Source organism: Psammomys obesus, unplaced genomic scaffold, assembly GCF_907164565.1.
Source record: "Psammomys obesus unplaced genomic scaffold, mPsaObe1.curated_primary_1811, whole genome shotgun sequence".
In the NCBI taxonomy this organism is placed as follows: Eukaryota; Metazoa; Chordata; class Mammalia; order Rodentia; family Muridae; genus Psammomys; species Psammomys obesus.
The window spans coordinates 2,871,513-2,897,684 of record NW_026596079.1 but is presented as its reverse complement, the minus strand read 5'-3'; the positions used below and the strand labels follow the sequence as shown (position 1 = coordinate 2,897,684).

The 26,172-nt window shown below is 54.8% G+C and overlaps 2 protein-coding genes across 2 annotated transcripts in view; one reads left to right on the top strand and one right to left on the bottom strand.

Annotated features, from left to right (window-relative positions):
• Window positions 1–1,965: 1,965 nt before the first annotated feature.
• Ptp4a3 (protein tyrosine phosphatase 4A3) lies at window positions 1,966–10,917 on the top strand. The gene is made up of 6 exons (XM_055626782.1): window positions 1,966–2,023; window positions 4,725–5,640; window positions 7,346–7,438; window positions 8,955–9,085; window positions 9,649–9,723; window positions 10,479–10,917. The coding sequence occupies exons 2-6, from the start codon at window positions 5,536–5,538 to the stop codon at window positions 10,594–10,596; spliced, it is 522 nt and encodes a 173-aa protein (XP_055482757.1). The 5' UTR covers window positions 1,966–2,023; window positions 4,725–5,535; the 3' UTR covers window positions 10,597–10,917.
• A 1,122-nt stretch (window positions 10,918–12,039) lies between these two features.
• LOC129690806 (maestro heat-like repeat family member 5) overlaps window positions 12,040–26,172 on the bottom strand; it is a 65,219-nt gene continuing 51,086 nt past the window's right edge. Inside the window, exons 21-30 of the mRNA XM_055626656.1 lie at window positions 25,077–25,258; window positions 18,308–18,469; window positions 17,755–17,869; window positions 16,847–16,990; window positions 14,171–14,347; window positions 13,527–13,682; window positions 12,911–13,033; window positions 12,644–12,746; window positions 12,443–12,517; window positions 12,040–12,199 (exon numbers count right to left, since the gene is read on the bottom strand). Of these exons, the coding sequence (XP_055482631.1) occupies window positions 12,099–12,199; window positions 12,443–12,517; window positions 12,644–12,746; window positions 12,911–13,033; window positions 13,527–13,682; window positions 14,171–14,347; window positions 16,847–16,990; window positions 17,755–17,869; window positions 18,308–18,469; window positions 25,077–25,258 (1,338 nt within the window). The 3' untranslated portion in view covers window positions 12,040–12,098. The remainder of the gene's footprint in view (window positions 12,200–12,442; window positions 12,518–12,643; window positions 12,747–12,910; window positions 13,034–13,526; window positions 13,683–14,170; window positions 14,348–16,846; window positions 16,991–17,754; window positions 17,870–18,307; window positions 18,470–25,076; window positions 25,259–26,172) is intronic.

Here is a 26,172-nt window from a genome sequence, read left to right as displayed (position 1 = left end):
GACTAAGTTGGGGAAACTCCCCTCCCCTGAGGCAGGAGGCAAAGGGGCAGGTGACCGAGTGGCTCCCTCTGGGAAGTCATGCAGCTGTCGTTAGGTGGCATGGGTGTCCCCTCCTCTGAGGTTCTCCCAGACCTCGAGGGCTGAGGTCTTGTGATAGGTTCTGGATGGTTCCCCAATCTGGACCTCTGCCTAGAACGCTGGGTCATTTGTTCCTTCCATAAACAAGTGGGAGCGTCTTGGTGCCAGGCCTGGGTGGGAAGTTGGGGTGTGGGTGGAGCTGAGTGCTAGGTCCCTCCTCCCATTAGGGACGCCTTCCATGGGCTGGGCACATGGCCAAGGTGGATGGAGGTGGCATGGGGTTAGGGCACCTGTTTTGTGAGGGGTTGCACCCTCGGAACCATGGGGCACAGGGATGTAAGAGCTTTGGATGGCTTCCTAGGGACTGGTATTGGTGGAGCCTGCTAGGGTCTCCCCTCCTGGCCCCAGAGATGGGCGCTCTGGTAGGGCTCCAAGAAAGCTGGATGTGTTATATATAGACTTCTCCGAAAGGCCTGGGGCCCTGCCAGCTGTAGCAGGTGCCCCCAGGCCTAGCTAGAGGCCCCAGCGCACACAGGGAGGGGATACTTAGAGCCCTATTTGCAGCCCTGGCTGGTGCAGGATCTCAGAAATTGCTGGGCCTGTCACTAACAAACCCTTTTCTAGACAAGAAAACTGGTGGGCCACCAGAGGTGGTTTGACGTGCCACCTGGGGATAAGACCAGTAAGACCTCTGGGGGTGGGCAAACCTCCAAGCATAGTCCAGCTTCCTGGCTGGTTGACTTGGACCATCTACTCGGTGTCTCTGAGTTGCTGGATGCTGGTGCCGTGTACAGGGCACATGGTCTATGGGCAGGATGAGAGCTGGTGGGACAGCTGAAATCACGGGACTGGGACGCAGCATCAGGGCAGGTACTGTGCACGTATAAGGGTGGCATATTTTGGGGATCTCATGTGGCTGCCTGGCTCTCTGGGGTTAGTCAGGATGAGGCTCCAGTGGGACACTCTGGACCTTAACAACCCTACTTACCTTGGCCAGGCGAGAGTGGGGGCTAGCAGGCTTCACTGTGCAAGGCTGGCTAATAAGATTGCTCTCTGGGAGTGTAAGGTGGGGTATGGCCTCTCCTGGCCCAGGTCCAGCCTTTAGGGGCCCATTCCTCTCCCCCAGCACCAACCATTGATTAAAGGGCCAGGCGTCTGTCTGGGAGCTAGGTTTGCAGCTGGGTTCCCAGCAAGGCAAGGCCTCTGGGGATTCTGTGAGCAGGAGCCCAACAAGCCCTGCTCCAGAAGGCTGTCAGGGTTATGCAGCCACTGGGGCAGGTGGAGACTGACATCTGTCTCCATTCTTGGGCTGGGGAGCGCAGGGTTCCTGCACAGGACTCTGTCCTGGCTGTGGAAGCAGTGCAGCCCAGGAGAAGATCCTTCTGGAAGACTTCAGGAGAGCTGGGTGGGTGTCAGTTGCCTTGGAGATGAGCTCCAGTCTCCTGCGAGACTCGAGTTTGCCTAGGTTCAGTGCGTCAGTGTCTTCAGCTGTAGGCTGGGAGTGGTGGCTCTTAAGGTGAAGTGAGGGCTAGTGGTACCTAGCACACAGTAGCTGCTCAGTAAATGCATACGAAGCTGGAGAGCTGGAAGGGTTCCTCCAGGCCGGTGGCCCCTCTGCAGAGTGACGTCTCCTGCCCAGTAGGATGCAGAGGGAATAGCTGGCGGGTCGGCTCTGGTCCCCCCACCCCCTTCCTCCTTCCTCTTCCTCTGCTGGCCGTGTCTTTGTTTGCCCGGCCAGCGCGCTATCTTTAGGCAGCAGGTGCGGGAGCCGCTATGAGTCGGGTCGCCCGCCGGTCACCGCCCCCCACGTGACGCTGGGCGCTATAAATAGCTGGGCCGCGGGCCGCCCAGCATCCGCCCGGAGCCGGCGCCGCTGCGGAGGGCGCGCGCGGGTCCCGGCCCGGCCGGCCGGCGCATGGAGGCGGCCGCACGCCTGCGGGCGCGGGTGAGCCGGGCTGCGGGCGGCGGGGACCGGCCTCGAGGACACTCCCGAACCCTAATCCTACTGGCAGGGGCTCTGCGCGGGATGGCGGCTCCGCGGCGGGCTGGGTGGGAAGCCCCGCTGAGGTCCGGGAGCTGTGCGCCCTCACCACACCCTACTACTGGCCCTTGGGGGTCCCCAGCCCACCCACAGAACGGCCTTACCTGTCGTGACGGTACAGAGTCCTGAACTGAGAACCCCAGACCCTGAGTGTCACACAGGGTCCCATTTAAGTCCGTCCTGAAACTAGCCGCACTCCCACTCCAGCACTCGAGGGTGGGGCCTATGTGAACCTCTGAGTCTTCTTTTTCCCTGGGGTTCAAGTGTTCCCAATTATTAGACGCAATGTTGAGAAAACCCGTGTTGCTGGAAGGCCAGAGCTGGCCAGGGTCCAGAGAAGATCCTTCCACGCCCCTCTGGCCCATGTCCTCTTGTGGCAAACAGGGACAAAAATGGGTCTTGAAAAACATGCGGGTTCTGGGAGCAGCTGAGGACTTAGGGTACTGCTAGAGGAGGCTGGGCAGGGATAGAGAAGGGCCAGTCGGAGGAAGGGCCCAGGCCTTATTAGGATCCATAGGCATGAGGGATGGTGAGGGTGTGGCTTGTTTGAGGGCTTGAACCCACGGTGGCGAGCAAGGTGAGATCTGCTTCCGCTCACTCAGAGCTGCTGGGATAGGGGTGTAGGTGGTTGGTGGGTGGGCGCACAAGCCTTGGGTCAGGCCTGCTGGGGTGCAGTAGGTACCCCTGAGGAAGAGCTCTGGCGCCACCCTCTCCCTTGTTCTCTGGGTTTCTTAATCCTCTAGAAGTAATGTGTCCAGCTTCTTAATCCTCTAGAAGTAATGTGACGCCTTTAATCGTAGGGCTGAGGAGGCAGAGGCAGGTGGATCTCTGTGAGTTCGCGGTGGGCCTAGTCTAGAGTGAGTTCCAGGAGCCAGGGCTGTTAATGCAGAGAAACCCTCCTTTTGGGGGCTCGCCACCATGTGGTTGAGCCTGGGTAAAAGTGAGAGAGGCATGCTGTGAGCATGCTCCTTTGCCCTGTCTTAGGGGGTGTGACCCAGTGGGCTATGCAAACATTATAAGATGCAGTTCAGCCTGGTGACCCTGGATTCCTGGCCTCCATCCTCTTAGGCCTGGGGGAGTGGTGGGGAAACATGGTAGGTTCAGGGTTCCTTTGCCCACACAGCCAGTCTGTAACTATGGGTAGCAGAACTAGGCCGAGGCTGTTGCCCCTGCCGTAGCTTCCTGGGGCCTTCTCTTCTTTTCTTCTACACACACACACACACACACACACACACACACACGCATTGCAGTGCACACACATGGGATGCCTCCCCCAGGAGGCCCAGGTGTTTGTGTCAGAGCATCCGAGAAGGCTCTCCTTGCTTACACCAGGCTAGTCGTGGCTCTGTGTGCACAGGGGTTGAGAACCTGACCTATCAAAGCGGGCATAGGACTCCTTTTTTGCACCCTCCTCCAAAAGCGCCCCTCTATCTTACCCCTGCCAGAATGGCGGCAGGGACTAGCTGCGAGCCGTGGCACTGACTCCGAGTGGAGTGCCGAGCTGTTCCCAGGCATAGAAGGTGGTGAGTCTGCGCTGTCTGGCACAGCTGAGCCTTGGGCGGTGGGGCCTGTGCCCACAGCTTGGGACCAGAGTCCAGGGTCCTATGCTGGGTCCTTCCTATAGCCAGGCTGAGGCTCCAAGGGTCTGGTTTGCTTGGTGGGCAGCTGGAGAAGTGGGCATTGGGGCAGAGGCAGGGAGGTGAGTGGAATGGGCAGAACTCTTCCAGATGGGGTCCAGGAGGGACCTTCCTTTGGAAAGAGGAATGCTGGGTGGGGTATGGGCTGAATCCAGGGGCTCAGGCTCTGCTAACCACTGGGTCATAGCCCAAGGGACTGTGGTGACATTTTGTTCACCCCTTACTGGATAGGTGGGAACTAGGTCCAGGGAGGCCAGTGACATGCCCAAGGTCTCCCAGTCCCTCCAGGGGGTGGCAGGGAGCCAGCTGCTCTTTTGAGCCCTTGAAGCTGGTAGATTTGGAGAGGGGAAGATGGGCGAAAGGGTTGAGACTGATGCCCTCCAGTAGTGTCCTTCCCCAGGGCCCTGTCACGGCGTGATCCTCTTCCTGGCCACCTGTGCTGTCACCTCCTTGGCATGAGCCTGGCGGCTGGCCCTTTGGCCTGTGGTCTCCTGCAGGGCAGAATATCTTGTTTACCTCCAGTGCCTGGCAAGTCCCACCCAGTAAGTAGTGGCTTCGGGTGGAGATTTCAGGAAACCTGAGGGGGCAGCTATTAAGGCCACTCGTGCCCCTGTCCTCTGGCGGTACCCATTGTCCCCGAGACCTGCCTTTGCAGGACGATCTGAGCTTTATTTTGTGCTGTGGCCAGCAGTCCCAAGAGAAGGACCGTTGCTCTCATGGGCTTTGAGATGGAGGACCAGGCTCCGAGACTTGGCGTCTGTTGTTGTAGGTGTACTCTGCTTGTGGGGTGTCCATGCTTATGGGGTGAGACTTGATACCCTCTTCACCCTATCTTGGTGGCTGTGTGTAGCTCTCCTGTCACCCCTGGGGTCTGGGACAGTCCCGGCAGGAGCTGTCTGTTGTTCTGTTTTCACATGGAGAATCTAAGGCCCAAGGAGGACCTCCCATTTCTTTCTCTCCTCCCGTAGACTGTGCCTTCTGAAGACCAGTGTGAGATTGATGGAGGAGCCCCAGGAGGGCAGCTCTGACTACTGCCGTTCCCAACATCGTGGGTGCTGCTGCTGAGGAGGCCTGCGCCCCTCTGGCCCTCACCATTGCCCTTGCCTCCCAATGGCCTCTGCTGTCAGGCCAGAGGCCAGCACTGCTGCCTGAGCCCGCTGCCCCTCTCCAGGACTTGCCGTTCCCTGATGGGGTAACGTGACAGACGCCCGGATCAGAGGCTGCCTGCCCACCACGGCCCAGGGCCGCCAGAGCTGGTTGAGTTCAAGTTCATTTTCCCTTTGGTCCTGAGTGCTGGAGTCCAGCTCTGAGCAAAGGGGACTCTCCTCTATCCACCTATGCAGAGAGGGTGTCCCCAGCGACGGCCCCATAGAGGACACTGCTCCGAGGCCAGAGCCATCAACTTGAAGTTTTCTTTGCTCGGTTTTTTGGGTTGTTGTTATTTTTATTTTTGTCTCCTTGTAACTACTCCACTCTGAGAGACAGGACTTTGGAACTGCCAATCTTGCTGGAGGAGGGGGTTGTTTGCCTCTTTCTCTCTCTCTCTCTCTCTCTCTCTTTTTTAACAATTGGGTTTTTTTGGAATTATCCACCACCAGGCAGCTTCCTCTCTGTCTCCCAAGTATTTGCACAATATTTGTGCGGGTTGTGGGGGTGAGGTTTTAAGAAGTCTTTTCTTTTTGGACAAGCACGGGGATCTCACTGGACTTGGTGTGGGGGGCTGGGGGACCCCCCGCGCAGCCCTTGCTGGCCAGTCCTCTCTGGGTCCCCGGGGGAGGCATGGCCCGCATGAACAGGCCCGCGCCTGTGGAGGTGAGCTACCGAAACATGCGTTTCCTCATCACGCACAACCCCAGCAACGCCACGCTCAGCACTTTCATCGAGGTGAGTGGGCTTTCGGGGCTGGGTGGGTGTCTTGCCTGGCTCAGGGTGCGATGGGTGCTGATGGTCAGCTGGCTTTCCTGGAGGGCTGGCAGCATTCAGGCTTGTGGGCACTGGACATTGCCTAGGCTGCAGTTGTCCAGGTCCTGGGTGACCTTGGCCTGTGCAGAAACCGAGCAAGAGAGAGGGTGATGAGGCAAGGGCTGGTGGGGAAATGGCTTGGAGGCAGGCACATGGAAGATGGGTTGGGAGGGCTACCTCAAGGCTAGTCCAGCCCACAAGCTCAGGTGCTAGGAAGCCTTAGGGAAAGGAGAGTGGCCACTGCAGCCTGGGGAGGTGACCTGTGAAGAGTCTACAGATGTTTGTTGTCTGTAGCCACCCTTACTCTATCCCCAGATGTGACTAGGTATTTTTTTCAGAGCCTGTGTGGGGGAAAGAGTTGAGGGCTGTCAGTATGGCCTCTCTGGGGACCCTGTGCTGGGCTCCTTGCTGCAGACCTGGAGCTGCTTGCACAGCCTGCAGCTGTGTGCTGGGCAGTTTGTGGGATGGACTTGTGTGGCTTCTCTGGGGCATGAGCTAAGTCCCGTGGGCCTTTGGGCATCAAAACAGGAAAGACTGCATTGAGGAAGGCAATGGGCACCCCAAGTCAGGGAACCTGGGCCCTGGACACATAGGTGGGTGCTCTGCTAGGGGAGTCTGCTCCTCTCTCAGTTGAGAACCTTGAGATGACATCAGGGCTTGACGAGGGACTAGATAAAAAGCACTGTAAGTGACCAGGACAAGGGCTCAGGGTGACCAGGGTGAGGGCTTCATGACTAAAGTCAAGGCTCAGTACACAACTAGGGTGAGGGATCAGACATGATGAGGGCTCAGGACGTGAGCACGGCTGGGACTGAGTCCTGAGCTGATGGTGGCTTTCTCCTACAAGGTCCCCATGGTCTTTGAGGTGGACACTCCCTCATTTTTCTTGCACTCTCAGAATAGTGTCTGCTGTTCCCATCACATGGCTAGCGAGACCTAGTCATTCCTCACCACTCCCAAAATACCCACTGGGAGCAGGTAGGTGGGGGTTGGCCCTGCTTGTGGCTGTGGGTATAAATACCCCATGTTGGCTGTTAGCTGGGTGAACTTGTCTCTGTAGGAATGGGGCTTCCTCAGTGGTGTCTGAGTGGTGCCACCCAGCTCACTGAGGTTCCAGCTCCTGAGGTCCGCTTGCTGGAGACTCCAAAGGGACTATGTGGGACCCACCCATCCCCAGGAAGGGGGTGGGGGATTGTGCAGATGCAAGGAGGCTACCTGAGGCCCAGGCCACTCTGCTGGGGACTGAGTGGCTTTATCTGGAGAGCCAGGCTTTGCTACCAAGACCCATTGTCTTGGGTGCTGCACAGGTGTGAGGGACAGGAGGGGGTTGAATCACAGAGGTTGAGCTGGGCGCTTTAGTGAACGAGGGTGGGCTCCTTCGATTCTCCAGGTGGGACAGGTGACCCGGAAGCACCAGCAGAGGCTACCCTGCTAGTCACTAAGCATCCAAGCCCACCTGCTGATTTATGGAGTCCACTTGTCTCAGGGGAGGCAGCTTGAGGGGACACAGCTCTGTTTAGGAGTTCCAGAGGGACAGGCCTGTGGGGACTCAGCATGGGCAGAGCTCTGGGCTCTGGAGCCAGCTCTGGCTTCTGAATTTCCCGGCCTTTCCCTCTCTCCACCCCAGGACCTGAAGAAGTACGGGGCTACCACTGTGGTGCGTGTGTGCGAAGTGACCTATGACAAGACACCTCTGGAGAAGGATGGCATCACTGTTGTGGTGAGGGGCGTGTGTGGCTCTGGGCACTTGTGGCTGCCACAAGCAGGGGCTGGGCAGTAGATTTGGGGCCCTTCACTGTGAATTTGAGGCCTCTCTGCCGCCAGATCCATCCTGGGCTATCTGTGTCTGTTCTGGTATGTGGAACAGATGACTCTGAAGAAGTCACCTCCGACTGCACCCATTACCCAGCCTCGCCCTGAGGTGAGGTGGCGCATGCTTGATGCTGTTGGTCATAGCATCCCAGCACTTGGCTTGTCTGGATTGGGGCCTGTGGGTCCTACCAGGCGCTCCAAGTCCATTGGCATCCTGTAGCCTCTTGTGTTTCCTTTTTGGAACAACTGAGTCTTGGAGTCAGACATTCTCTGAGACCACGGCAAGAGGTGGAAGGGCTCACCCGGAGAGAGGCAGGCATTCCCTGAGTTGTGTTGATTTTCCACCTACTGGGTGTATTTGGCAGTATGGGTTGAGGCTTGAGCCCTGACAGCCCTAGAGACCATGACAGCCCATGGAGACCCTTTCGTATAGATGAGGTGGGGCTTAGCAGGTGCCTGCCTGGCTCCTCTGTGGCTCCCAGGGGCCCCCCTTCAGCCTCTCATTGCTTGCCCATGGGAGCCTGTCTCCTGGCAGCAGTGGGTCCTAGGAGAACCTGTGCAGAGGCCATGGGTAGGGATCCTAGCTGCTGTTTCCTTGGCTTCTCAACCCTGGGGCCTCAGCTAAGGGGAGGAGGGGCATAAAGGAAGTGGGCATGGTGCTTGGAGGGTCAGAGGAGAGCCAGCCATAGAGGCCACCTCTAATCTGGCCTATTGCAGTGTCCTGGAACAAGGCCTCTCTTCTCCATGCAGAGCCTGGATGAGTCAGGCCTCGGGCGGCAGACCCTGACTGACTGTGCTGAGGTCCCAGTGCCCTGTCCTCAGCAGCAGAGTGACCCTAGGTTGCCTCCCTCGTGAGGGCCCTGTGTCGATGGGGTCTCATATCCACTCCCTGGCAGTTGGCAGAGGAAGGAAGAACTTTGGGTCTCCCAGGCCTGGGAGGAATCCTATGTGACTCTTCCCTGCTGTGAGATCTCAAAGGCCATTCTGAGCCTCGAGCCACCCATAGTGTGGATGTTTGGGGGAGGGGGGTGAGCATGAGACGAAGGTGTGTCAGCATCCCTTAGTGCAAGGTTAACAGATCTCCCTTCCTCAGCCACAGGAGGGACTTGGGTCAGACTCAGGCCACCCGTGTAAACTGGTGGCCTCCAGGAGCTGCTCTGTTTGGAGGTACAGAGACCCCAAGAGCCGCCCTCCATCATTTAGCTCCTGCAGACCTATGTTAGTTCACCTGTTGGTACCAACAGGTCCAAGTCTGGGCCGGTAGATGGGTTCCATCCCTCTCTTCCCCACACCGCGCCCCGGTTCACCCTGGGCTGGAGCCTTCTCCATGTGGGCTAGCCTCACCCTCCCACCTAGAACTCTAAGGGACAGGGGAAGGAAAGCTAACATCGGGAGGGCAGGCTCTCAAGCCTCTTCCTCTTCAGGACTGGCCCTTTGATGACGGAGCGCCCCCTCCTGGAAAGGTGGTGGAGGACTGGCTGAGTCTGCTGAAGGCCAAGTTCTACAATGACCCAGGCAGCTGCGTAGCTGTGCACTGCGTGGCGGGTCTGGGAAGGTGAGTGACAGGTGGGGCTCACTGCCCGCTGCTGGGACCTCAGCTTGTGCTTCCATGGCCTAACTGTTTTGCTTCGTGCATTTGAATGTGGGCCACATCCACTATGTGTAAGGCCCCAGGGGTTCCCAGGCAAGGTCCTTCACAGCCTGGCAGGGAGGGCTTCCTGCTATGATCCAGTCATTGCGCCTCATGAAGAAAAGAGCTGCCTCAAAAACATGCTGGCCAGTCAGGGAAGCACCCCTCCCTGCCCCATGCACACACCCCTATTGCAGGGGAGATGGAGGCTGGACTCAATAGCCAGTATGCTCATAGCTCTTTTTCTAGGTGCTTAGACTCAGAGAGGTGGTCTGTATCCCCTCATGTTGCACAGGAGGGGCGGGAGGAGCGGACTAGAGCAGACAGCCGTCTAGAGTCTGCGCCTTCCACGGGCAGCTGAGGGAATCGGGGACGGGCCTGGGGCAGTAGTCCATCCCTCATGCCCTGTGTCTCTGTCAGGTGGCATGAGGCAGGGGTGAGAAGGGGTGCCGGGTCTCAGCCGACCTCAGCTGTGCTTGTTCCCGCAGGGCTCCCGTGCTCGTGGCGCTCGCCCTCATCGAGAGCGGGATGAAGTATGAGGATGCCATCCAGTTCATCCGGCAGTGAGTAGCCTGTGTGCGCGGGCGGGTGGGTGGCACTTGGGGATCTGTGGTGGGTCCTGACAGCTGGGCGGGGCCCGGGCTGTCACCACGGCCTCTCCTTGCCCCTCACCTTTCACTTCTGTAGCTGTTCCTTGTGAAGTCCCCCCTTTATGTTCCCAGGGCCAGTATTTCCTTGGGGTATGGTGGCCTCCCTGGAGGAGCCCCCATCTTCCTGATCATCTGGGCAGGAACTTCCAAGTTGACGCTGCACCCCTAGCCTGAGGCACATGTGTGTGCAAGTATGTGACATATCCACTGTGGATAGGTGGACACCTTTGTGCTACCTGAAATAGGCACAGCCATGTCTTTTCTCCCTGGGGCAGGCCCTGTACGGCCGTAGTAACGTGGGCCCACTGGCCTGCGGGTGTCCTTAGGGGAGCTTGGGATATGAAGACTAGTATACAACCTGAAGAACTACACCAAACACACTCTCGAGGTTCTCTGTACCTTGGCACAGCACCGAGGAGGTGCCAGCTGGCTAGGATGAGCTGTGCTCCCTAGCCTGCACGAAGCCCAGGCCACCCAGCTTTCTCCCAGAGCCCCCGTTTAGCCTGCCTCCTCTGAGTCTGTCCACTCAAGGTCGCACAGATAAGGACAAGAAAGGGCCTGCTTCAGTCCTACTGGCCCGAAGAGTCTGGAGCTCCCTGGAGCAGGCAAGGTGCCCAAAGCCAGGGTTTATGACCCCCCCCCCCCCCCCATCCTGTCCTTGTCTTCAGGAAGCGCCGTGGGGCCATCAACAGCAAGCAGCTTACCTACCTGGAGAAGTACCGGCCTAAGCAGAGACTGCGGTTCAAAGACCCACACACGCACAAGACCAGGTGCTGCGTCATGTAGCACAGGTCCTGGCCCTGTGTACCCTTTACTCCTGTGCCTCATTGCATCTGCGTCTGAGGAGTCCAATGGCTGTGTGCGTTCCTGCTCTGTCCCTGTCTGTGCCCACGGCTGTCTTTTTGAGGCTGTCCCTGAACCTCCTGCCAGTCCTGTCCCACCCCTCCACCCCCCTGACCAGGCCTGCTCCCTGGCCTGTGGATTGCAGGTGGGTGTTTTTAACCACTGGGCCCAGTGCCTCAGCGGCGCCGCCCTCACCCTCACCTTTTTTCGGCACCTTTGTTACCGGGTGCTCTGGACTCTCAAGGCAATAAATCAGGAGCTGTGGATGTGTGTGAAGAGTGGTGCAAAGCTGAGGAGTGGGGTGCGGATCCTGGGAAGCTGTGGTCCCCATCTCTCTGCTGTCCTGTGTCCGTCCTCCTGCTGCCTGCCTCTCTGGCACCCTCTGGTGGCCATGTAATGCTCTGCACCCTGCCTTGTTTTTACAAATTCTTGACACATCAGCGCTGAGCATCAGCAGCTTGGACTGGTCACAGTTTGGGGATTGGAACATTAGAAGGTGAGGCTGTGTTACCTCTGAGGGACAGAGTGGGGGCCACTTGGAACTTTCAATGGTGTCCACCCTTTGCCCCCATGCAACCAGTGAGGGGTGGTGGGCTGAGATTTGGCCACAGTGGCCACTGGCCTAGGAAATGACCTCTATTGCTCAGAGGAGGAGGAGGACAGGGTCAGGGCAGCAGGGTGGGGTAAAGGGTATGCTTGGGTGACATGGGCCTGTTTGGGGCCTCATTGTCCTGCTCACAAGTTCTGAGCAGTGGGCTGGCTCTTCCCTTAGCTGAGGAAAGGAGACAGGCTGTGGTGAGGTCCCCTAAACTCTACCCTTAGGGACTGAGACTGAGGGGGAAGGGTTCTGCCTGAGAAGGGATTGGGGGAGGGTAACCTCAGGGAGTCTCAGGCCCCTCTTCTGGACTCTTGCAAACTTGAGGGGCCTACCATGGAGCTTTGTCTGGGGCTGGCTGATGGGCCCTGCCCTGGAGGAAGAGCCTGCCCTGGGGTAGAGAGGCCTGCTAGGCTGCCTTTCACATCCACCTGCTCCACAGCCCCTGCAAACCTCTCACCTAGGGATGCTGCAGACTTTCCTCTCAGGCCCCACTCCCACTGAATGGCCTGCTCAGCTGTGCATATTATGGCCTGGGCTTTGATCATGTGCAGTTTTCCCATCCCTGAGCTGTCATTAGCAGAGTCTACCACAGATCTTGCAGTTTGTCTCTGCCCTGCCCATCCTTGTCTGTTCCCGTCTGTGACCCCGAGCCTTCCTAGTATCTTCTAAGGACTTGGCTTTGGCCACGGAAGAGGGCTTCCAGGTGGCGGGCAGGAAGCTGGCGGCTACTCCAACTTTTTGAGTCTAGATTTTTCTTTCAAATGGAAAAATGTTATAGAATCAAGCTCTGTGGACAGGGTAGGGACAGGGCTGTTCTGAGGGTAGAGATGGGGAGGATGGCTCCAAGTCACTTCTTGGGTCTGCTTGACACCTCCTGAAGTAATGGCAGCTGTCTGGTGGCAAATTCCCGGATGCTGGGTTCTGGGTCTTTTTTGAGGTCTTTAAAAGCTGCAGGAGAGAAAGGACAAGTCAGAGGTTATCCTGGCCTAGGAGCAACGCCCCAACCCCCACTCCAGTTCTATATGGGTAGGAGTCTAAGAGGGTGCTTTTCATCCATTGGCCAGCGTGGAGTGCCCTGGTGGGGTGGGGTCTACTCAGGGGGTCTGGGTTCCTGTCTGTGCCACCATCTGAGGTGGCATGCTTCAGAAAGATGGCAGGTATGGAGACAGGCCGAGGGTGTGGGCCACTTACTGGAGAATAGCAGCTCGGTGTCCATGTCATTTATCATCTGTGACATGGCCTGGGGTTGGTAGCAGGCGGTGTACCCTGTGAAAGATGGAAGGAGAGCCATGGCTATTGGGTGGAGGCTGCTCAGCCCCAGGCCCTCCTCCCCACCTGCTTTATGGGTGGGCAGGGTGAACGAGGATTCCAAGACTGGCCCATGTTGCCCACCTATAAAAAGAGCTGCCCAGGTCTTGATGCGGTGCTGGTGGCTGTGCAGGTAGTTGATGGCCTGCGACAGGTGGATGCTGAACTCCTCCTGGCTCTGGGTCATCTGGCCAGGGGAGAGCTTGTCTGTCACTGCCAGGGCCCTCGGAGACTGTTGACCCCTCCCGCTGCCAGCCTCACTTCCCCGGTAAGGACAGTCCGTGTGTGTGTGTGGGGGCGGTGCAGCTACCTCAGGCCCCCACTACTTGACCCTGCACCCTTGTCCCTCACCAGGCAGGTCCAGAGGAAGTGGCGGGCGCTGAGGCCCGTCTCCCAGGCCAGCGAGCAGAACAGGGTGTGCCGTGGCTGCCAACGGAGCAACACAGCACAGCGGTAGAAAGTGAACTTGGCCTGCTGCGGAGACAGCCGGAGGAGGGGGTCACCCACTGCCCGGGGTTTTCACTCCCAAGACCGCAGCTGCAGTGAGCGTCTCAGCTGCCAGGTGTGGTGGTGTCTGGGAAGCTGCCCCAACCCAAGGCTCATAGTGCCCTGTGGAAGGTAGGGAGGTACCTAGCTCTGTCTTAGTTTGTTGGGGAGCTGGCTGCTTTTGTCCCCTCCCCCTGTGACAGGGAGTCCAGAGAGTGGAGGAGTGCAATAAGGAGGGCACTGTCTGTGTATCATCAGGTACGCTGTGGGTCCGTGTCCTACCATGCTCTGCTATGGCGGGTAGATCCCACAGCTGTGGCTGGCCACATATGGGAGGGAGTGCATGGGAAGAGGACAGGGATCTGGGGAGGCCTGTGGGTGCCAGCCTCTCCTGCCACTACCCTCTGTTCTACCCTCAGGCAACCAGGCTGGCTGCCCTGTCCCTTTGCCCAAGATGAAAGGCTTGTAGGTTGACACTGACCATGACAACAGCTGGACACTGGTCCTTCAGGTGCAGGAGCAAAGGCACCATACTCTGGCATACTTGGGACCGCAGGCCGTTCAACTCCCTGTCTGTCATCGTTGCTACCAGATCCCCAAACAGTGCTATAGCGGCTGCTCGAATATTGTCCTGCTCCTATGAGGCAGGGACTTAGAGAGGTTCCAGTGCTTCCCAGTCAGGCTTAGGGACCCAGGGTAAGGTTGTCTCTCCTCCCTTGGATTCAGAAGAGGGTCAGGCCTTCCTTCAGACAAGGCCTCAGGCCATACTCTGGTACCCACTGTTACCCTGACAGCCAGGACCATGAAGGCAGCTGGGTGACTTGGTCTCCGTTTCCTCATTGGGAGGGGGCAGTCATTTTGGACACTGCCTATGAGTGATGTGTAGTAGGCCAGGACACAGAGGGGTTGAACAAGTGAGTCTTGGCACTCTTCAGCCGTGAGGAGGGGCTGAGAACTACCTGGTGGTCACTTGGCCAGATCTGGTGCACCTGAGGACTCACAGCTTGGCAGTTCCTTTGGGTTTGGTGTCAGGTGCAGGAAGAGGGCAGAAGGGGTCCTGAGGCACAGGGAAGTGTGGGGTGGGCCCAGGGGAGCATGCCCAGTCATGCCTGTCTCTATGCTCACGTTATCAAAGAAACAGCTGGCGTTGGTAGCGATGCTGAGGCTCTGGGCACCTGTGCCCTGTGTGCCCAGGCGGTGCAGTACATCCGACACCATGCCCATCATGCCCACCACTACTGTCTCACTGTGTTGGAAGAAGCCATCGAGGAAGGCTGACAGTTGACCCTGGAGAAGGGCGCCCTGTAGGGAAAGCAGTGGACAGTGGGTGGAAGGCCCAGGCCTGTGCCTTCACCTGGCTTCAGTTTCTGCCTCCGTCTTGCCCTTGAGTCCCAGCTCCTTGTCATTCTTGGGCCTGGGGCCACTTTTCCCTTCCTCTGAACCTCACACATGGGCTACCTACCCTCTCATATCTGGCTCCCCTCAGGTCAGGTGGGACTAGCTGGACCAGGAAAGGTCAGTTTGCATTTACTGAAGTAGGACCATTGGGGGCCCTTTTATACTTTTTTTTTTTTTTTTTTGGCTGTCTGTCCTGAACTCTAGATCAATGGTCAGAGAGTACCAGGACATCCCTACCTTTGGGACTTTTATCAGACTTTTTTCCTCCCAACTTCTAAATAAATTTTAAGTAAACTTTGTCTCTTTAAGATCTGTTTGGTTAGAAATGTTAAATTCACTTTCAGAGTTGTTTGATGGCAGCATACACCTGGGCATTTTTGGGTGTAGTCAGTGTGCTGGGATCTGGGGTCTAGTCTGGTAGGATAGGGTTTCTGATAGAAAGAGCCAAGAGAGAAACTGGGCACGCACAGCATGGTATGCCTGCTGGTTGGAAGCAGGCGGCTTGCTCTGTCCCACTCTGGCCAGTCCTTCCTTCCTTCCTTGACTCCAGCAAGCCTGACTGGGAATGTTTGTGAACCTACCCTCTCCTTCTGGTCTTGCTGTGACTGCTTCCCACACCATGATTTGGGGCGAGGACCTGTTCCCTTTCCTTGACCCAGTCCTCCTGGTTTAGTAAGTGCCCTTGTCTGCCTCTTTCATTCCCTATAGAGTCCTCCTCGGTGCAGGGCACAGAAAGGGTACAGGGCGAAATCAGCCTGTCTGCTGATTTTGGGTCTGGGAGAACAGCTGGAGCAAGGGAGAAAGGACAGAGCACTGAATGAGTGAATGGAGGCATGAGGGACTGTGTATAACCGAGTAAGTGGCTGAGTGAACAGAATGAGCATGTGAAGGAAGGACAAGCCAGACAAAAGGGCCCTAGGGACAAATGGATGGGTGGGTGGGTGGCTTGGTGCATAGAATGGATGGACGGGTAGATGGATGGGTGGGCAGATAGATGGGCAGACGAGTGTATGGATGGGTTAGGGAATAAATGTAGGAATGGGTGGATAATGGATGGGGAGGGATAAGTGTATGGGTAGATGGATGGATCCAGGCATGGAAAAATGAATGGATGGTTGGTTCAGCAGATGGATAGGCACATGAGCTGGAGGGTGGGTAGACGGGCAGGTAGGCAATAGATGGATGTGTGGGCAGATGAGTGTCTGGGTGGGTTAGTGAAGAGATGGAGGGACGGGTGGGTAATGGATGGGGGGAGGTAGGTGTATGGGTAGATTGATGGCTCCATGCATGGACAGATGGATGGATGGATGGATGGATGGATGGATGGATGGATGGATGGATGGATGGATGGAAAGGCAGGTGGCTAGGTGGGTGGGTCCATGAGTGAGTGCTACATTGCCTCCCCCCACATCCCAGTTACTAAGCCTCTTCTTGCTACATGCAGTGCCAAAGGGCTTTGGTGTTCATGGTGACTAATGGTTGGACCATTGGTCAAGGAGGTTTGGGGGCCTCTTTAGGATGTAATTTCTGTGGCATTCCCATGACCACAGTTTCTCTGAAAGTCCTGAGGTTGACAGCAGTCTCCTACAGCAGCAACAGAATGGGCTGCACATCTCTCACTGCCTAGGGTAGATGAGTAGACACTTCTGTGCTAGTAAGAACACGTCTACCTTTCTCAATATCTTTATCAGATGGAGTCCACTGACTGGCCCACAGCATCCTGGCCCTAAGAGGGTACTGCTGCTGCTTCAGATGGCAGTGGCTTGAGGGCTGACCATGACCAGCATGATGATTACGACCATCACTAGTCTCATGACCTGCCTATCACACAAAGCAGGTCCAATTTCCATCCCATTTTACAGATGTGACTGCTGAGTACTGAACAGGCATTCTCACTAGAGTTTGGGAAGGGGGTTATCCAGGGTTTCAGGCCTTGCTCATTACATGGTGCCTACAGTAAGGAAGGTGTCAGGAACCTTAGGGCCTGAACTGGGGGACCAGAGTGAGGGAAGGGCAGGTCCTCCAAAGGCAGCATTGCAATCTTTCTCAACACAACTGTCCATACAGCATGTGCTATGGTGATGGCCTAGGAAACTTAGTTGGGAATGGAGAATTTAAGGGCAAGGGACACGTGATTCTCAAGGGGAACTCTCTCTCTCTGTGCCAGGTAAAGGGTGCTGGCTCCTCAGTGGGCCTCTGGAGCTGTGCAGGAGAGCTTGTCCCTCCTCACAGTAAGGAGCCAAGTTCCTGGGAAACAGGAGGGTCCTCTCCTAAAATAGGTCCGTTTCTGAAGGTGAGGAAGGTGAGGCCCAGAGAGGGAAAGTCACTGTCCCAGGTGACAGAGCTAGGCTTCCAACCCATTGGACCTTGCCCACCCTTGATGCCTGGCCCTCTGGCCCTCACCTTCTCCGGGTGGAAGAGTATGTTTCCAAGGCCCTGCAGACTGGCCACACGGATCTCAGAGCTGGTGTCCTGGAGACTTTGAGCCAGTATAGTCAGGGCAGCCTGTTTAGAAAGCACCTCCAACAAGGCAGGGCTATATAGGAACTGGGAGCCCCGGAGAGCAGGTGACTCAGGCTTGGCACCCTCTTGAGCAGCCTATGTCTTTGTTGGGGGCTGTGAGGCTTGGGTCTCTGTGCAGGGCTTAGGAAAGGATGGTTGACCAGCATCCCCAGGGTACCAGGGTTAGCAAGCATTTGCAACTTTTTGATGCTTAAACCCTTCTATGTATGGCTGGTGAAACTAAGGCCCAGAGAGGTTATTTAGCTAGTCTGGAGCCAACTCACACCCATGGTGGGCTTGTGGGACATATGGAAACAGGGTCCCCGGAAGAGAAGCTCACAAATCCTTCTGGTGGAGGGTGGAGGAAGATCCCTTGCTTGGCTTAGAGACCAGGTCGCTGGTACCAGTTACAGAAATGACCTCTCCTTCAAAGCTCTGCCTCTGCCAGAGCCCTCAGTGGTGAAGTGGCCACATTTCCAACCATTACCTTTGTAGCTAAGGGTTCTAGGGTGGGAGTGGGTGGAGCCCCGAGCTACATGTGAGCGGGATGATGCCACACTTGAATACGAGCCGAGCCGCTGAGCTCGTATTCTGCTTAGCTCCTTGTGGGCGGGGAAAGGTGGAGAGACAGGTCCCCAAGGCTATTTAGGCTGACAGTCCTGAGAGGCTGAGGACCTGCAGAGCTGGAAGGAGTCAGTCGGGGCAGTTGTCCCCACAAGGTGAGTCAGGCAGGCATCTCGTCTGGGGTCAAGAAAGGTACAGGGTAGGACATAGGCTGTGTGGGGCCCTCCGCCCCCTCCCTGCCCTACCTCAATGAGGAGCAGGATGGCTATCTTCCTCTCTCGCTCCTGCGGGCTCTGCAGGCTGGGCAGCAAGAAGCCGAGAACCGCCTTGATCTGTGTGCAGCGGTTCTGCACCATGGCCCTGGGGGCAGGGCCTGCTTTTGCAATCCCTGCCCAAGAGTATACCTTCTACCACCTCCCAGGCTGGCCAGATTGGGTAGCCAGGCACATCCCAATATGGTGGAGCAGGCATGTGTCTCTGTGTGTTCCTCTCCCATGTGCCAGGCCTGGGCTGTGCAAGGGCGGGGAAGGCAGAGAAGGAACAGCTAGCCCTTGTTCCTGAGGTCCCGGGGGTGGGGGGGGGGGGAGGCTGGAGGAGGAATCTGCACCTGTATATTCTGAGTGTGGTCTGTGCCTTGGAGTGTGTGTGGCATGTGCCTCTTGGGCTCCAGAGTGCTGTCAGCACACAGTAGGTCCAAGGGGTGCTGCCCTGTGTGGCCTCAAGTGATCCACGAAGCTCAGTGGTATGGATCACTATGGTCCATATGCTCAGCCTGCCCTTCCCTTGCCCCACTGTTACCTGGCAAGGAGGCCCACGCCCTGTGGATAGGTGTGGATGGCGGTGAAGTACTCCCAGGCACTCTGCAGTTCCAGGTGAGCAAAGTCATGCCAGTGTCCCGTGGTGGACAGCAGACTCTTCAGTGCCTCCAGTGACGTGCTGCAACCAGGTAGAGAGGCCAGGCTCTATCCAGACTTGCAAATGCCACCTGAGTTTCCTCCTGCTCTTGGGGTGTTACCCCGGGTTCTGCCAGCCCTGGAGCCTGCCTCCTGCTAAGGCCCAGGGTGAGGAGAGCTGTGCTGGGCACAAGGGCACAGCAGAGCACATTCATCACTAGGTCCTGCTTATAAAAGAAAGCATTTAATTAGGGGGCTCACAGTTCCAGGAAGTTAAGAGAGTCCATGGCCATCATGGTGGGAAGCATGGCAGCGGGCAGGCAGGCATGGTGCTGGAGCAGGAGCTGAGAGCTTGCATCTGAGCCACAAGGGTGAGGCAGAGAGTACGAGCTAACCGGGAAGAGCCTGGGATTTTGAAACCTCAAAGCCCAGCCTCAGTGACATAACCTCCTTCAACAAAGGCTATACCTCTTAAACTTTCCCAGATAGTTCTACCAACTGGGAACCAAGCCTTTAAAATATCCAAGTGCTGTGGGGTCATTCTCATGCAAACCACCACAGTGAGAGGCCAAGCATGCTTTTGGAGCAGGCCAAGTCTGAGACTCTCTGACCTGTGAAAATGACCTGGTGTTTGCCAGCTGCAGCATACCTATGAGGGCCCCCAGTGTCCAGTGTGCTACTGAACACAAATAGGAAGCTGGGTCATGCAGCTCCATGAAGCCCAGGCTGGCCTGGCTCCTTGACCATCTGACTGCTCCTTGCCGTCCCTGGCCTGGTTGCTGGGAGTTCTGGACCCTGATTGTGTGGGAATACTGTGCCATAGGGCTGTCTGGTAGATCAGCACTGTTTCAGGGCAGATTTGCAAAACCAAGTGTCAGAGGATAAAATTCCATTTTATCCTGATGGTGCCAACTTAAGAGCCAGCTGGCTGAGCTCTCATCTACAGCTGCCGTTAAAAGGAAGCAACATCGTCTATATCAGTCACTGATCATGCCCACAGAGAGACGATGGCTTTCAGAAGGGAAGGGGGTGAGAGGGTATTTTGTTCATTTTGGGACGCTCTGGAATCTTCTAGTCTTGGAGCACCTTGGGCCCATGGGGACAGCTTCTTCTTCACGGCTGATTTGTCCTCGTGGCCACAGCAGGGCTTCAGAAGGAAACCCACGAAGCGCTGTTGGGAATCTCTGCCTGATTCCAGGAGAAAACCACGATCTCTGGAGATCCCTACAGCTCTTGCTCCCCAAGTCCAGAACTCCCCAACGGCAGTGTGCCCTTTGAAGTTCACATTCGTCCTCAAAAGCAGTGAAGAGGAGACACCCGCCATAGGGCAGTCCCCTTGACCAGGCAGAAGCTCACACTACCTCTTCCTCAGACTCTCCACATTCCAGTATCCCGGTGATGGCAGCCGTAGTGCCACTCTCTCTATCTGCTGTGGCCCCCAGGGGGACAGAGGCTCCTCAGAAAGAGAAGGCAGTGCCTGTGTGCTCCCCGAGGGTCACCCAGACACCAGTATACTCTTTCACAGTCCCGATTGCCCTCTTTTCTGGTTTTACTTTGTTTTTACTTATTTGCTTAATAAATAGATTATGCATATGGTGGTGGTGGGGATGATGGTGTGTGTGTGTGTGTGTGTGTGTGTGTGTGTGTGTGTGTCTGTGTCTGTGTGTCTGTGTATCTGTGTGCACGTGGTTGTGAGTATGCTACAATGTGTATGTGGTCAGACAACCACAGGGTACCAATCCTCATCTCTCATCTTCCACCTTGAGAAGGCTCACTGCTGTGTGTCAGGCGAGCTCACAGGAATTCTGTTTCAGCCTCTCTTCTCCTGTAAGAGTGTTCAGATTACAGATCTGTGCTATTGTGTCCACCAGCAGCAGGGATTCGAACTGAGGTCCCTATGCTTGTTCAGCAAGTGCCTTACTTACCCGGGGAGCCTTTCCCCTCCCTCAGCTCCTTATTTTATTTTATTTTATTTTATTTTTCAAATTAAGGTCAAGTGCAGTTTATATTACATTACAAGTGCAGTTTGCCATCATAGTTAATTTTAATTAAGCGCGAGCCAGTGGCAGTAAGCACAGCCATCCTAATCTTTACTACCTCCCTTTTCCTGGATGGAAACTCACTCAGGGTAATGTCTTCCAGGTTCATCTGTGATGTTCCACAGGTTGGAATTTCCCTTTGGTTCTGAGTATTGTCTGTGAGGGGTCATCTTGATTGGATTTCTAAGCATCTTAGAAGATTAGTACATGCCTTTTTCTTCTGGTTTACCACCCCTTTCTGCTTATCCACCAAGTCGTGAAAAACAGCCCCAGCCACACACTCCTTCTGCCATGATATTCATGATATTCTGAATTCACGGGGCTGAGCGCCCATGGACTGAGCTCTCAGATGACATGGACGAAAATGAAGAATTCCTTCTTTTAAGTTTTTTTTTTCAGGTGTTTTATCAAAGCATCGAGAAAAGTAATTAATGTGTTATCCCATTGTCTGGATGGATCATATTCCATCCATCCATCCATCTATCCATCCATCCACCCACCCACTTACCCAGCCAGCCATCCCTGACTCTTGGCACATGTCAAGTTTTGGCCACTATGAATAGTGTCTCAGTAAGTTTTCCAGACTCCAGAGTCTCTGCTTTCAGGTTTTTTTTTTTTTTTCAGGTATAAATTTAGAGAAGTATGAGTGCTGGGCCAAATGAACATTCTGTAGATATTTTTCCTCCTGGAGATACAGTCTCTGTATGTCCCAGGCAGGTCTTGTACTCATGATCCTTCTGCCTCAGCTTCCTAAGTACTGACATGACAAGCAAGTGTCATAGCACCTTACGCTATAGTTGGCATTTTTGAAGTTGATACAGCTGCTCCATCTTGCACCTCACAGTTCCATCTAGGGCTTCATTTCTTCACATCTTTACTAAGCACCCTGACAAATGTGAGATTCTTCCTCCTCCACTTAACTTCTACTTCATTTTTTTAAAAAAAGATAAAATCTTGCTGTGTAGCTCAGGCTAGCCTCAAATTCTTTCAGTGAGGGGCCTCAAACTTGGGATCCTCCTGGTGAAGGTGTGAAACTAGATGCTGAGATTGGTGTGACTGCACACTCGCTTCTCTTCTCCCGTCACTAGTCCTTGTCCCTTGGCTCAGCAAGGCAAAGGTCAACTCTGAGGCCAGGATGAGAGGGAGTTAGCAATAGAGAAATGACATGTCTCATGAGGCTAGCAGTGAGTAAGTGGGAGTCCTTAAAGAGGCAGGGGATGGACACTGAGATGGACACAGTCGAGAAATGACCTGGGCAGAAGAAGTCTCTAGAGCAAGTGGGACTCAGGGCGGTCCCATACCTGTCAAAGGCATGCTCTACCCAAAGGTCCAATCCTGGGTAGATTGGGGCCCAGTCCAGCTGAGCAGGACATCAGGAGCATCCAGTGCCAAGACTCTGTCATCAAGTACTCTGTGCCCCCCACCCCCCTGTGGGGCACCCACAGTCAGTGATAGACTCAGAAGTGGGTTCAGATATCCCCTCCTCAGCACACCCTTTTTTCTCTCCACAGTGCCAGTCAGCAAGGTATCAGGCCCTAAACTGTGATACATCTCACTGATGCCACCTAGCCTTTGAGGCCTAAAGAGTGCCACCCAGATTCCCCGACTTCCCACTATCACCTCTGCTTATGTGCCTGCCTATGCTTGGGCTCCTTTGGTTGGTCCCAGCCAGGCTGCTTTCCTCTGAGCTGAATGAGGTCCAAGTTTCATTCAGCTAGAGGTGGACATGGGAGCCACATCTAGTCAATCAGAGCCTTAAATGTTTCCATTGGTTCAGGGATGGGAGTAAGTCTGAATATGGGCAGATCAGAGAGCATGGACTCTACCCAGGCTATGTTTCAGGGCCTTTGGCTGCTGGACCACCCTTAGGACCTTCAGGGTGGCCAGTGAGGAACAGGGAGCTGAGGCAGAGAGGGGTGCACATTAGGCTTTCCATCCACAGGGAAAGCCACCCATGGGCCCTGAAGTGTGGGACTTTCCTGGAGCATGGAAACAGACATCCCTGTCTTCTAGAATCTTCTATCCATGGGGTGGAGACAACAAATCAGAAAGGGAGCAGAGATACAAGTTGCTACATGTTAAGGGCCTGGTGCAGGGGAGGGGAGGGGCTAGGGGAGGGGCTGCTGTTCATAGGGGCTGCTGTTCATAGGGGCGGCTGTAGAAGCCTTCATAGGTGACTCTCAGGTGAGCAGAGCCCTGAGGAGTTGGGGGAAGAGTAAGGTAGAGAAGCAGAAGGGAGGAAGCAGGCATCTTTGCATTCTCCCCATCTTGCTGAGCTCTGGGAGGAAAATGTTTCATTAGCTTATTAGGGAAGATTCATGCATTTTGCATGGTTGATGTGAATAAAAAAGAGATTTTGCGCATATTGGAATTCAGAGGCAATCTGAGTAAGTGACATTTTTTTTCTTCTGTGACATGCCTCGGGGAGAGCTGTTAAAATTGACAAATTGCATGAAGCACATCATCACACAAACAAATGAAAAGAGTGAACCCCAGTGGTTTTAAAAAGACTTGATTATTGGATTTTGGAAAATATGACCAGGTGCAAAGGGAAGCCCGAGGGAAGCCTACTGTGACAGGATGGAGTGTCCCTCAAATCCTGGTCAGGTGGGTGAGGGGCGGGGCATTCCTATCCATGACATTGCACAGAGACAAGCCACAATCCACTCAGGTAGGCATAGCGTTGGTGAGGGCTGGATGGTAATCTGTGGTCCAGCTCATTGCCTCTTGGCTAGAGAAACGTCAGAGCCACCCTGAACCTCTGTTCCTGAATCTCTGATGTGTGGAGGGATGGCTGTGTCCTGGACCCACTACAAGGAGCACATGGATCAAGAAGAGGTGTCCTGTTGGGTGATGATGGTGCGTGCCTTTAATCCTAGCACTTGGGAGGCACAGGCAGGTGGGTCTCTGGGTTCAAGACCAGCTTGGTCTATAGCGTGAGTTCTAGGACAGCTAGGGCTACACAGAGAAACCCTGTCTTGAAAAAACAAAACCAAAACCAAAACCAAAAGCGCTCTGTATTATAACTGGGTAGCTGTGTTCAGGGGCCATGTGTCTGTGTGGCCAGGTACCCTCCTAGGGGGACAAAGAAAGCAGACACACACCCGTCTTTAGGACAGTTTGTGCTGGTTACTATCCTGGCCACGCGTGACATTTGGGATCGTGACTGTTATGACTTAACTGCACTGGCTGGTTTTGTGTGTCAACTTGACACAAACTAGAGTCACCAGAGAGAACAGAGCCTCCACTGAGGAAAAATGCCTCCATGAGTTCCAGCTGTAAGGCATTTTCTCAATTAGTGATTGATGTGGGAGGGCTCAGCCCATTGTGGATAGTACCACCTTTGGGCTGGTGGCCCTGGGTTCTATAAGAAAGCAGGCTGAGCAAGTCATGGGAAGCAAGCCAGTTAGCAGCACTCCTCCATGGCCTCTGCATCAGCTCCTGCCTCCAGGTTTCCATCCGGCTCGAGTTCCTGTGCTGGCTTCCTCCGGTGATGATTCGTGGATCTAGAAGTGTAAGCTGAATAAACTCTTTCCTTCCCAGCTTGCCCTTTTGGTCATGGAGTTTTTGTCATAGCAATAGAAACCCTAACTAAGACACTGTCCTTTTGAAAAAGGCGTGCTGGACTGTTGGGACACTGATATACTATATGACTTATAAAGCAAATTATTTCAGTCACCGGGACAGTTCAAGCTCCCAGCCAGGCTGTGTCTGGGCTACTCAGGATATTCTATAATGAGTGGAATAATTTCCTCTCAGAAAGAACCAGCTCAATCTGCTTTTGAAGCTACACTTTGGGCTTTAAATGTGTTACAGGGATTTGGTAAAATTATTTAACTCTCCTGAAATATAATTTTCTTAGCACCAAAAAAAAAAAAAAAAAAAAAAAAAAACAAAAAACAAAAAAACAAAAAACGGTGTGCTGTATCTAATTTCATGTGTGAACGTATTATGAAAATGGGCGTCATATGTCAAACAATCAATATCTAACACTTGAAAAGAAAGACATTTTGTCTGTCCCTTTTTCCCCCAAAAGAAGATGTGCTGGAGATAGTTCCCATAGCTGCCCAACCATTTGGCAGAGAGTAAGTAGTTAGCATAGCCCAAACTCATTGGTTGGTGTCCTTATAAGAAGTGGGCATTAGCCAGGCAGTGGTGGCGCATGCCTTTAATCTCAGCACTTGGGAGGCAGAGACAGGCAGATCTCTGTGAGTGCAAGGCCAGCCTGGTTTACAGGGCAAGTTCCAGGACAGCCAGGCCTACACAGAGAAACCCTGTCTTGAAAAACAAAAACAACAACATAAAAAAAGTAGGCATTTAGACCCAGGCAGGGGACAGTATTATGGGATGGTGGAAACTGAGATTAAGGTCATGCAGCTTTAAGCTACAGACTACCAACATATTGCAGGGACAGCAAAGCTAGGGAAGGAATAAAGGACAAGTCTGCAGACCCTCTGACTTTTGACTTCTCGCCCCTGAACTAAACGATAATATCTTGTACCTACGTTCCCCTACCCACTCTCTGTGCCCACTTGTTCCTTGGGCAGGAAGCTAACTTTGTCCTGGGTATTCCTGCACACACTACAGGTATGTGTAAGGCCCAGCACTTAGCTGCCTCTGAGGCCTTGGTCTTACCTTTGGGGACTTGGCGTGATTGCTTCCCAGACTTTCTGATTCTGCTCAGGCTCTTTGGGTTGGTTCAACTCCAGGATATAGTGCATTTGGGCCAGAAGGGCCAGGAACAGCTGGGGAAAAATATCCCTCACGGCTTTCTTGAACTCTCGCGCGAACTGTAGTTCGTGAATTGCGTGCATGGCCTGTTGGAGTTGGGTGAGGATGGACGGAAAGTGCTGGGATTCCAGGCCCTGGATGCTTAATCAAAACCCACACTCTAACACACCTCTCCCCTCCCCGTTCTCAAGGCTCAAGGACCAAGTCTAAGTGTCCAGGCAATGTCCCTTGACCGTACCAGTTTATGCCATCTGTGCAGTCTCCACCAGAGCCTCTGGGCCTGCTGCGCTGATGCTCCCCAAGTGCTGCTCCCTGACCTGTGCTCTTTAGCTGATATAGCCATGTCTATAGCCGGACGTGCTCCCCCAACCTATGGTCCCCAACCTGTCTAAGCCTAAGGATCTCCTGCCTTCTCTGCCTTCTCAGCTCTGTGTCTGCAGGTGGCTGGTTGTCTAGGGAAGACTTGGGGAGGCAACTCACAATACGGAGTTTGGTACAGCTACTGCCTTGTTGCAAGAGGCCAGCCAAAGGAGACAGATGTGGACACGACCACCTTAGTAAGCAGGTGTCCTGTTCCTGGGTGTGTAGGTATGATGTGGGCTAATGGAGAAGACTGGAGACACAGCCCTACGGGGACAGTGTTCTGATGACAGTTCGGCTCCTCCAAAATCTATGACCCCAATGTGGGGCATGGCTTTGAGCCCCAAACTCTAGGTTTCTGTTTGTACATGGCCAGAGGCCCCCTCCCCTCCAAGGCTGCCTCATACAGTCTCCTTAGCAGTCCTATGGGCAGAACCTCCTGACTTACTTGCCACGGGCTCAGAGTCCTGAGCCAGGTCATGGGGAACTGAGCCTGGGGACAAGGCCTGTGAGATCAGTCTGTGGGCGGGGCTGCCCTGTGCCCTTCTCCTCCAGATAGGAAGTAGACTGGGTATCAGTCCTCCTCCCTGCAGTCTGGTACTGACCCATGTGTTCACACAGCTGCCTGCCTGGGATGGGG